General features: G+C 30.6%; 1 protein-coding gene across 2 annotated transcripts in view; it reads right to left on the minus strand.

Annotated features, from left to right (window-relative positions):
- Positions 8,876 to 12,117, minus strand: part of LOC107610295 (putative leucine-rich repeat receptor-like protein kinase At2g19210) — a 5,370-nt gene continuing 2,128 nt past the window's right edge. Inside the window, exons 5-11 of one of the 2 annotated variants that reach the window (XM_021108474.1) lie at positions 11,856 to 11,927; positions 11,688 to 11,768; positions 10,928 to 11,091; positions 10,598 to 10,821; positions 10,328 to 10,511; positions 10,057 to 10,246; positions 8,876 to 9,733 (exon numbers count right to left, since the gene is read on the minus strand). In XM_021108474.1, the coding sequence (XP_020964133.1) occupies positions 9,292 to 9,733; positions 10,057 to 10,246; positions 10,328 to 10,511; positions 10,598 to 10,821; positions 10,928 to 11,091; positions 11,688 to 11,768; positions 11,856 to 11,927 (1,357 nt within the window). In that variant the 3' untranslated portion in view covers positions 8,876 to 9,291. Of the gene's footprint in view, positions 9,734 to 10,056; positions 10,247 to 10,327; positions 10,512 to 10,597; positions 10,825 to 10,927; positions 11,092 to 11,687; positions 11,769 to 11,855; positions 11,928 to 12,117 lie in introns of both variants that reach the window. The other variant, XM_021108473.1, reaches the window with a different exon arrangement.

Consider the following 12,117-nt stretch of genomic DNA (forward strand, 5'->3'; position numbering starts at 1 on the left):
AATTTATAACTAAAATTAAAATAAATTAATTAAAAATAAATTATTTAATGAAAGATATTTATATATATTACAATTTACATATATAATGTTAAGAAGAATATTGCTTATCCTAAATACACAGATTTAATAGATAAAATAATCGATTATTTTTAACAAAATCAATTGAAATAGTGAAAGCAATCTCCTTTCTCTATTCCAATTATTACTTGGTCAATGATTGTTAAGTAAAATAATTGATTATTATGTTTTACAATCTAAAAAATCATACACACTTTTAAACTAATTTTTTTTCTTTTGAATTATATAATAAATAATTAGATACGAAGATACACTGATTTAGGTTATCAAGGAACTTTGGTTAGTGAATATTTATATGTTGAGATCATATTTTATCTATTTATTATTATTTGAACAACTATTTCATACTATTGGCATATCTTGCAAATTATATTTTATTTAAAATAATTGATTTATATTTTATATAGCATCTTTAAAGTATGAACCGCTTTATTCATCCATTAATAGTTGTTAAATACAAAAGTCATGTATAAAATGCCAATTGAATAAATGTATGAACGTGACTATATTTTTTGAGATGGTCAAACATTCATGTTATATAACACTATTGGTAAAAAATCTATGTTTTTTATAAATAAATAAATTAAAAAATATTTTGCAAAATAGTATAATTAATTTATAAATCTGCACATGACATTGGTCTCACTCTAATTATGTCACGGCCCAAAATGAGCCATGACCGGCGCTCAGGAAAATAGTCCCTTAGCAAGCCTAAACCGACTCAATTATAAGATGAATAAGAAAGTTATAAATATTTTACAAATTCTAAAATAAATAGTTATATATATTTTTAACAAAAATAAAATAATTACAAATGGTTGGATCCTGCCTGTGACATATGGAGCATATACATCTAGGAACTCGACAAAGAATACGTACTCACTGCAGATTGTTACTCTTGAATAAAAAGTCTCACATGGTCAAGTATTTGTTCCTGAAAAATGTTTTTAAAAAAAAGGGATGAGTTTTACAACTCAGTGACTAGACAATACATTTATAATCGACATGAGACCATATAAACATTATTATCAAAGTAACTTTAATTAGAAAATAATAGTTAATGATAATAAGTGAATCAATAAGGGAGTTCTCATACAGAAATCAAATCAAAAGTCCACACATGGGCGGCTCCACCTCTATAAGTGAGTGCCAACAAATACTTTAATACTTCAAAAGCATATATTCAAATAAAATCAATATTCTAAAATAATATAAAGTTTTATCAAACATATATATAGTCTCATGTAAAAATTCCTAATATATGAATTTCATAAGAAGAATTATTCAGCTATAATAAATCAAGTATTATAATCAAATCAAAGTTCTTCAATAATAGTTTTATAAATATAATTAAAAACTCATAATGGCATAAACCAAAAGCTTAACGGTTATAATTGTAAAGCCTACTCACAGCATGGTCCTAACGGACCGAAGAGACCAAACCCAGAGTGCGTCTCACGACAGCGACAATGACCACAACACCAGGCAGTCATTTCAAATCGAGTACAGAGACAAAGGCAGATAAAATTCTGGAAGATCCAAAACAGAACAAGGACAAAAATAAATCAAAACAAGGACAAGGTAGAAAAATGAATTAGTGGCAGAGATAAGGTGAAAACAGGACAGACTAAGGGAAGAAGCTAGACCAGAACAGTGGCAAGGTAGTGTTGCCGGTGAGTTTGGAAGCTCCGGCGGGTTTTCCGGCGACGGTACCGCCGTTCCTGGCGACTAGAGGCATGGCGACGAGTCTCCTCCTCCGGTGAGTTCCTCCTCCCCGCTCTGTTCGTTATGGTGATGTTTCTCTTTCTGCGAACTCTCTCGTTCTCTCTCTCCCGCTAGAGCTCCTCTTCCCGGAAACCCAACAGTGGCAGCGGCGGTGCAGCAGCTTAGCGATGGGGTCTCCATCGGCAAAGACGGATCTGATGACGATGAGACTGACCGCGTCCCTCTTCCTCGCGGGTCCTCCTCCTTCTCGGCGACCATGATGGCGGCACGGTGAAACGCTAACGGCAGTGACACTCCTCCAACTTCCTTCAACTCGCAGACTCCCTATTTCTCTTGGGTTGACGTCGATGGCGACTTGGCAACGGCAGAACTTCGGCGGCGAGGCGTGGAGGCAGCAACCCCTTCTGTCGTTCTCTCTTTTTTTCTGTCTGGGTGTATCTGTGTATGGTGTGAGTTTTGAAAAGAAGGGGGGCTGTGGTTGATGAGGAAGAGTGGAAGTTGTTTAGTAATTTAGGGTTAGGGTTGGGTAGGAGGAATAAGGGTAATGTAGGAATTTTGATAAAATTAAAGGGTAGGATAGTAATAATAGAAAAAAAGAAGCTTGGGACATTACAAATTAAATCTTAAATTTTGATGCGAATGATGAAACAAAAAGATTGTTAGGTCAGAAAATTGATTTTTAATAAATATTATTTGAAAAATTATTTGATAGACAGATATATAGTTGGGATATTCTTTAAAGCACATTTCTACTGCATATGTATGGCTTCTGAAAGTTTGTCTTAAACTCGTATAAACTTGCTTGGTCCGGGGCATTTCTTTTTCTTATAAAAATAATTTAATATAATATTTTGTTTAGAATAATTATGTGATATATTAATATATGTGTATAAGTAATTTATACAACAATATGAAAAAAAAAAATATTATCATTCTCCTCAAATTATTCATTCATATCATTTTTTAGTATTGTTCATCTATATCACTGTCCTTCTTAAATATATTTGACATCTTAAAACTGACTATTAAAAAAATTGATTGAGTAAACTAGGGTATATAACGCTGTAACAAAATAAAACCTATATAATAATAAAATCCATATGATGAATAAAGTCTTAGATAAATCTTTCAAATGCCAATGAGTTATAACTCAAATGGCATAGTCTCTCCATTCTCAATTAAGAGGTTACGGATTCGAGTCTCCTATCTTTGGTAAAAAAAAAAAAAAATAAATCTTTCAAACAATCAGTTGTTTGTATATAAAAAAAAGAGAGCTTAGATAAATCTTTCAAACATTCAGTTGTTTGTATAAAAAAGAAATTCCGAGTATGTATAATTAATTATTTTTTTAATTAATCAATTGGATAATTCAACCAATTAATTAGATCCCTCTCAAACAATCAATTGGATAAATAATAAAATCGATTCACTTACAAAGTAAAACAATCGATTACGGTAAAAAAAATATTTTTTCACTAATCAATTGATTTTTTGAATAAATAAAATAAAATCTATTGTTTTACGAACAATTGCAAAAAAAAAAATTCCACTAACTAATTGATTAACTAAATATAAAAATTGATTAATTTTTTGAACGTTGTAAACAGTAAAGGATTTCTGTTTACTAACCAATTAATTACTTCAATATAAGAATCGATTGAATTTCTGCCGATTGCGATTTATGTAACTGTGATGATCGCATACCTGCCTATTTACAAACGATGGTCGTCGTTGTAACAAAATTGATAATCACAATGAAAAAAAATTCATAAATGATTACAATTATAAAATTAGATAATTGAAAAATAAATTGAAGATAGATTATGAAATTAGTAATCTTAAAATTGAAAAAGATAAGATTAGAATTTCTAAATCAAAATAAATCATTCAATAGTCTAAACATTTTGAGTCCATCAAAACTAAATCCATAAAATTATATATGTCTACTTTAGTCCTAAGTTACATTTGTAGAGTTTATGAAGATTTTGCAAGGTAAGATAAATGAGTTATTACATGTCTCGTATAGCTTATGTTATGATAACTATAATTAATGGTGTTCGTATTTAAACAAACTCAGGCAAAATTGTTCGTGTTCATTCATGTTAAGATAAAATGTATTAGTCCATAACAAAATATTAATAAAAGTACTAATTTAACTCACGTTAATATATTTTATAAACTAAATTAATTTAGGGTTTGGCTAGCATAATATATGTGTAAACATATAAGTAATGATACATATTTAAATTTTTTTATGAATAAAGTCTAAGTAAGTTAATTAAATAACAAGATTTAGAATAATATTAATTATAACGAATTCTTGTTATGTTAGACTAACTTAGTTAAATTTGATTAACAAAAAAACTTAGATGTGTAGAATTATTTTAAATATATATAATAGTTAAACTCATTAATTTATATAATTTTTAGAAAATTATTTTGAATATTATCATTATTTATTTATTTATTTATGTATTTATTTACTTTATTTTTTTTATCTTTAATTGTTCTTAAATTATCTTTTAATCATTATTCAGATAATAAAAATCTTAAGATGGTAATTATTGACTCATTGTTTTTATGATCAACTAATATTTTAGTTTGTTTTCGATATATAGTTTTACAAGGTTATGAGGATTGGTTACTTAAAAAGGAGTACCATTGTTGATCTGGCTGAATTTTAAGAAAAATACTAAGAAGAAAATCTTCAGAAGAAGAGAGCTAAAAATTGATAGATGTATTCGTTGAAATCGGAGATTAAAAGCGTAAGAACAAGTTCCAAATCCAAAATTAATTGATTGGAAATGGTGATTGAATTTGAGAGAAATTAAGGTTTTAAAATTGGAGAAGAAGAGATGTATTTAATGGGAATGATGAAAATAAATGGCCCTATTATCAAAGTTTCAAGAAAAACAAAGCATCAATTTAAAAAAATAATGTGAATTTTGAAATTCTGGTAAAAAAATAATTTATCAATAATAATTGTATATGTTACAAGAATAATTTATCTTTTATTTTAAAAAAGACATGATAGAATTCATCATTTTATATTAGCGTCTAATAGTTATCAGTGGCTAAGAGAAGGGAGGTTGAATCTTAGGCTCATTTTCTTGTGAAAATTACTTTTTGCTTTTTCAAAGAAACTTAGGAGATATTTTTACTTTTGTCTCGTAACGAGTTGAAAGACACTTTAATTTTTATTTCCTGAGTAATAGAACTAGAAGTGAAGTAGAGAAGAAGAAGTGACACACAGATGTATCCTGATTCAGCTATCTAATGTAATGTAGCATACATCCAGTCTCCATCACAACAGTGACGAAATTTCACTATCTTTCAATAGAATTACATTCACTAATTCTCCCTAGGATCTACCCAATCCTATCTGGGACAAGTTCAGATTCTAACCCAACTGACCTGAACTTGACTAGGACTCAAACCTAGCTTTTAACAGCCAAGTGCTAACCCAACTTGTAAGGAAATTCTCTCAAGATCATGACAACAAAACAGAAATACATACAAAGGATTTCTGAGATAACTATGCCTTTTTCTCCAAGTTTAACTCTCTGCCTTTTTTCACTTGTTGGTTTTTTCTTACAAAACCTCACATTTTGCCTTTTACCAATAAAACACAGACAGACTAAATTGAGAAAAAGAAATATTCAGTGAAAACCATGAAGGAGAAGAATAAACAGCTCAAAGAGCTATGGGAACCCAAACGTGTGCTCTCACTCCTTACTCAATCTTTGGCCGTTCACCCCTATCATAGAGGCCAGGAGTGAAGCTTCCAGAGTTTGAAACCTTCTTCAGCACATGTTCGTTCTCTTCTCCCAATACACAGATGCAACAACAGCGTTCACAAAGGAGAAAGAGGGTAGAAGCAGTGACATGCAACCATACCTTCAATCTTCTCTTTTAACCTTTTTCTTCAAGAATCTTGAATTTGAGCCGTGCGTTCTTGCTTTGGCTCCAAGTTTGTTTATTGACCGTAGATTCCAATTAGAGCACCATTGACTTCATCTTCTTCATATTTTTCAGAACGGTGCTTGTGACCCAAACCCCAACCTAGCTTCGGCTCTTTCTATTTTCTTCTTTTTTGGTTCTGAGCTTTAACGTGAAAGGAAGAAAGAGAAGAGGGAAAAAAAAGTGTGTTGGGTGAAATTGAAAGAAAAATAAAGTGAATTTGAATTTTGTTTGCTCTGTTGGTGACATAGTGATTTGTGAGGACTTGGTTTTGGGATCATCGAATGGGCTTGGAGTGGTTTGGGCCAAGTTTGATTTTCTACTCATAACATGTGGTTTGTTTTTCTTTTTTTTGGTTCAGCTGTTTTCTATTTTGGATCAAGATTTGGAGTATTAGTATGGGCTTATTTTTCATGCTTCTTGGGCCACTGTGAATTAATTAATTTTCCGCACACAAACACAACAAAATTATACAAATAAATAATCCAATAATATTTAGTCATTATCTTAATCATAGTTTAGTTCTATAAACTCAACTGTGTCTAATATGGTTGTTTTATTATTATAGGCTAATACATTTTATCTTAACATGAATGAACACGAGCAATTTTGACTTAGTTTGTTTAAATATGAACATCATTAATTATAGTTATTATAACTTACAGAAGTGATATACATACAAGTTATTTTGGTTTACAAGTCATTTAAGTTGGGCCAAACTCAACAAAAAAGACACTCACCCGTATGAGCATGTTAACACGTGTGCTACTCAACGGTTTTTATAGTGTGCTTCGCGTTCCTCTACCTCCTCCTCCTCTTCCTTCTTCTTCTCTTTCTCCTTCTTCTTTGCGTTTCTCCTCCTTTTTTTCACGTGTTTCATTTTCATCGTCGTTTTTTATTACTGTTGTTGTTGCTGCATTTTTTCTCTCCTTCTTTTTCTATTGATTTTGTAATATTGTGTATTATTTTTTTCTTTGTTTGATTTTTTTCTCCCAAAAAGAATTATGAGAATATGAAATAAGAAGATGAAGAAGAAGAAGGAGCAAAAGATGATGAGGAGGAAGAAGAGTTTTGAATTATACAAAACTTATCAGCACACATACACCAAAAACTCTTAAAGAATACACCCAAATATCTTCGTGTTACACCCACATTTGTTGTAAATACAGAAAAATGTTTCCTCTAATGCTGCATTTTTTTTTCTTCTTCTTCTTTTTTTTATTTCTTTATTTCTTTTAGTTGAATGAATGTAAGTTCATTCTCTTCCAAGTAATTTTGTACCATTATGTGTTTCTTCTTCTTCTTTGTTTATTTATTTTTTATTCTTGTTAAAAAAGTAAAATAAGAAGAAAATTGAAAAGATAAAATAAGAAAAAAATACGAATAAGGAAAAAACAGAAGAAGAAGAAGAAGAAGAGGGAGAAGAAGAGTTTTGAATTATGCAGAACTTATCAACACACATACACCAAAAATTCTTAAACAATACACTCAAATATCTTTGTATTACACCCAAATACAAAAAAATATTTTCTTTAATGCAGAACTTTTACATTACATTCAATTCAAACCATCAACAATAAACAACAATTTTCACAAACAAAAACAACATTATTTACCTACAAAATCATAAACTACTAATGAAAACATCAACTAGATCAAACCACACCTCAGCCGCTTGATTGGATTCAAAATAATCAATTTCTTTCTGATTCAATTGATAATCTGAACTTGAATTATTCATTATCTTCAACAACGAGATGATGGAGGAGAATAAGGAAAAGGAAGGAGGAGAAAAAATTCCAATGAAAAAAAACGGAGGAGGAGGAGAAGGATGAGGAGGTGGTGTTGGTGAGAGAGTAAAACAAGAAGAAACTTGAGAAGGTAAAACAAAAAGGAAAAGATAAATAAGAAAAAAGAAGAAGATGGTGATGATGATGACAAAAAGAAGAATAAGCAGCTGAAGATGAGAAGGAGGAAGATGAAAAGTTTTGAATTATACAGAACTTATCAGCACACATACACGAAAAATTCTTAAACAATACACCCAAATATCTTCGCGTTACACCCAAATTTGCTGCAAATACAGAAAAATATTTTCTCTAATACTGCATTTTTTTCTTCTTTTTTTTTCTTACTTCTTTCTTTCCTTTTGTTGAACGAATGTAAGTTCATCATCTTTCAAGTAATTTTGTATTATTATGTGTTTCTTTTTTTTCTTTGTTTGATTTTTTTTATTCTTATTAAAAGAGTAAAACAAGAAGAAACTTAAGAAAATAAAACAAGAAAAAAAAAAGATGAATAAAAAAGATGAAGAAGAAGAAGATGATGATGATGATGAAAAAGAAGAAGAAGAAGCAACAGAAGATGAGGAGGAGGGAGAAGAAGAGTTTTGAATTATGCAGAATTTATCAGCACACATACACTGAAAATTCTTAAAGAATACACTCAAATGTCTTCGTGTTACACCCAAATATCTTTGTGCTACATCCAAATTTGCTGCAAATACAAAAAATATTTTTTTAATGCAGAACTTTTACATTACATTCAATTCAAATCATCAACGATGAAACATTATTCACCTATAGAATTATAAACTATTAACGAAAAAATTAACTTGAAATCGAACCACACTTAGCTACTTGAATGGATTCAAAACAATAATCAATTTTATTTTAGTTCAATTGACAATCTGAACTTGAATTATTTATTATCTTTAACAACGAGATAAGGAGGAGAAGGAGGAGAAGAAATTCCAATGAAAAAAGAAGGAGGACGAGGACGAGGAGGTGTTGGTGACGACGATAACGAAGAAGAAGAACATGCAAAAACGGCAAGAAAAAGAACATACACGCGTTAATTGAAATCTGTTAAATTAAGAGGCGCGTGAAATGTGCGTGCGTAAGACTACGCATGCGTGCGTGAAGGTAATTTAGAAAAAATGACTTGTATAAACTTGTATGATAAAATAGTTTATATGTAGAGAATAATTCTATAACTTCATCAATACGACTATATGAGACATGTAATAGCTCACTCATCTTACAAAATCTTGATAAACTCTCCACCAAATGTAACTTAGAACTAAAGTAGATAAATACATCATTTTATATAGAAGCATGCAAGCATGCAATAAAGGAGAAGAAACAAGACCTGAGAAATTTTTTTTTTTTAAAATAGAGTAGACAATCTCCAATCTTAAGTATTAAAACACATTTATATTACACATTTATCCACACAAAACAAAAGAGTTCTTTTTCAATCCTTAGCGTATTTGCCAAAGTTTGAACCCGAATACAGCATATTAAGAAACATATAGATTACTCCATGAGATAAAGCCTCATCTGCGACCTGAGAAACTTCAATCACACCACTCCCAAGAGTCCAAGACACATACTCTAATTAACTTATTGTTAGTTTTTGAGTTTCCTATTTCTGGGCCTTGGGGCTCCTTTTGTGAACCCAAAAACCAAAATAGAAAACTTATTGTTGCTGATACATCAGTTTCCACTTGTAATTGTGCGTCTTAATTTACCTGGCCAGAGGAGTGGATTCATTTGCATTCACAAAGACCAGTTCAACCGATGAATCTCCATTATTATTGTTGACACCACCACCATAGTTTGTTCGACTTAATTCCATGGCCAAAGCGTTCTTGAGTTCAATCAACACCTCACTCATGATTGGCCTTTCATTAGAGTTTTGAGACACACAAGTCAATGCTGTTTCCACAATTTTCCAGGCAGAGCTACAGTCAAAGTCTTCTCCTAACCTCGAGTCAACAATGCCATGGATATCCCCTCTCTCCACCTTCGAACTAACCCAATGACTTAAGTGATGAGTTTTCCCATCATTATCATCATCATCATCTTCTGCCATTCTTATTGCTGCTTGACTTGTGATTAACTCCAAAAGAACAACTCCAAAACTATAAACATCACTCTTCTCTGTTAATCTGCTTGATTGGTAGTAACTGCAAAATTTTTTGAAAAAAAAGGTACAACTGTAAATAATGAGAAATTTTAAGTCAAAACTAATTTTTTCTTATTTTTGTCTTAGTTTTAGACCAACACTAACTAACTTTTCTGTTTTCTACACTAAAAGTGTTGGCTCCTAGTATTACTCGAAAGAGTAATGCTAGGTAGACAAAAAAAACAGTCAGAACTTGCCTTATTTAGCATTAATTAATTGTCGCAATAATTAATGAATGCTAAATAAGGCAAGTTATAGCTGTTTTTGGCTGATTTTCTTTGGTTACCAAACATTAACCTACTCGAAAATAATTGGAAAGCTTACTTGGGATCCAAGTAGCCAGCGGTGCCAGCAACAACAGTTGAAACATGACTCCTCCCATCCGTTGGGATACTTTTTGACAAACCAAAATCAGATAATTTTGCGTGCAAGTTTTCAGTCAACAAAATGTTTGAAGCTTTTACATCTCTGTGGATTATAGGTGGCTTGCAACCATTGTGTAAATATTCCAACCCTGATGATACCAGTTAAATTTATTGAAAATGTATGAAAAGGAAAAAAAAAATCTAGTGTAGTTTGAGAATTAGTTTCCAACCTTGGGCTGCATCTACCGCTATACAGAGCCTGTCTTTCCAGCTCAGGAATTTGGTGCCTAAGAGATGTTCACGTAGATTTCCATTAGCCATATACTCGTATATTAGAGCCTTATTGCTTCCTTCATTACAATATCCAACTAGGGAGGTCAAATTTCTATGATGAACTCTCATTAGAATCTTAACCTGCACGGAATAATTAATATAACCAAATCCAGAATCGTCAGGGTTTATCATCGTTCTGATATTTATATAATGATTATTTTAGTTACCTCTGCTTGGAATTGCTGATAACCTTGAACTGAGGATTGAGAAAGCATCTTCACTGCAACTGGAGCGTCATCAACATGTCCCATATAAACTGTTCCAAACCCACCTTTTCCAAGGATTTTTCTGAAGTTGTTGGTGATTTTAAGGATATCAGAGTATGAATATATTTTATTCTTGAAATTCAGTGAAACATCATCGTCTTGCTTGATCTCCCTTGGAGTTTTTTCTACTGCCACAATGTCAATTAAGATTATGCGCAAGTAGTTTTGGGTAATCAACATGCATGTATTTGGATTTTGCAGTTAATAAGTCAGATTGATCATATCTATTACCTTTTTTGGTTTTTCTCTTTTTTAGAGTCCAGACTATAGCTGCGGCCGCTACAATCACTAGTAGAGTGACTAAAATCCCAATAGCTGCTGCTACTAATAATGGCTTTTTCTTCTTTTCTTTGCATCCTCCAGATTCACATAGTAGATATGGATTTTGATCAACACTATCATAGAAGCATTATGTTTAATTAACGATTTTCCACTCCACTTATTAATTCTTATATCAACATCTATTAAGCACAGGTTATTATACCCAATTCCTAAGAGTTCCAGAGTTAAGTTTATGTATATGGAGATATAATTTAGTTTATTTTGGCCACAAATGTAAAGGATATGTTTAAAAAGACAGCAATATCTGTTATACGCTCTCCCACTCCACAAGTCAAATTGCACGACAAAGTTAAAGTATATCTAGGTAAATTATGCTACATATAAAATATATATCAAAATATAAGGAAGAATGTTAGAAAGTCATTAGAATTTATAATTTTTAGTTATCAATTAGCTATTAATTTTAAAAATATAGAATAAAGTATGTTGTTTGATTATTAGATTAAATAAATTAAACTAAAAAAGATTTAATTAATAACTAAATGAGGATCATAAATAATAAATTTTGATGGTTTTCTAACATTTTTTTATTTGAAATATAGAAAATGACACTTTAATATATATGCATACAATGAATAGAGTATAGAATTACCAAAAGAAAAATGAATAGAGCATATATATAGAAAGAAGTTTTCAATAGGATCCATACTTGAGTAACAAGGAACCTTCGTTAGATTTCTCAAGTAGTATTGATGGTACTGAACCACTAAGGTTATTGCCCGCTAAGTTCCTGTCAGAATAGTGAAACTGCTATAAGATTCTTCCTCCTTTTTGTTTGGTCATTTATTAGATGAGCTTGAGTAATAGAATAACTTACAATATCTTTAAGTTATGTAATTGAGACAGAAAATTCGGAATTTGGCCATTCAAGTCGTTATTTGATAAATCCCTGTAAAAAGTAAAAGCAACAAATGACTTGGTCCCTTTAATCGTGACAACACGTAATATAATTAAGAATATCTGAAATTTTAAAGAAAAGCAAAATCCTTCTATCTGTGTTATATATATATAGTGTTTTTTTTTTTTTTTTTTTTTTTTTTTTTTTTTTTTTTTTTTACAAAATTATAAGATGATATGTA

The sequence above is a fragment of the Arachis ipaensis genome, chromosome B08 (genome assembly GCF_000816755.2).
Source record: "Arachis ipaensis cultivar K30076 chromosome B08, Araip1.1, whole genome shotgun sequence".
Lineage (NCBI taxonomy): Eukaryota > Viridiplantae > Streptophyta > Magnoliopsida > Fabales > Fabaceae > Arachis > Arachis ipaensis.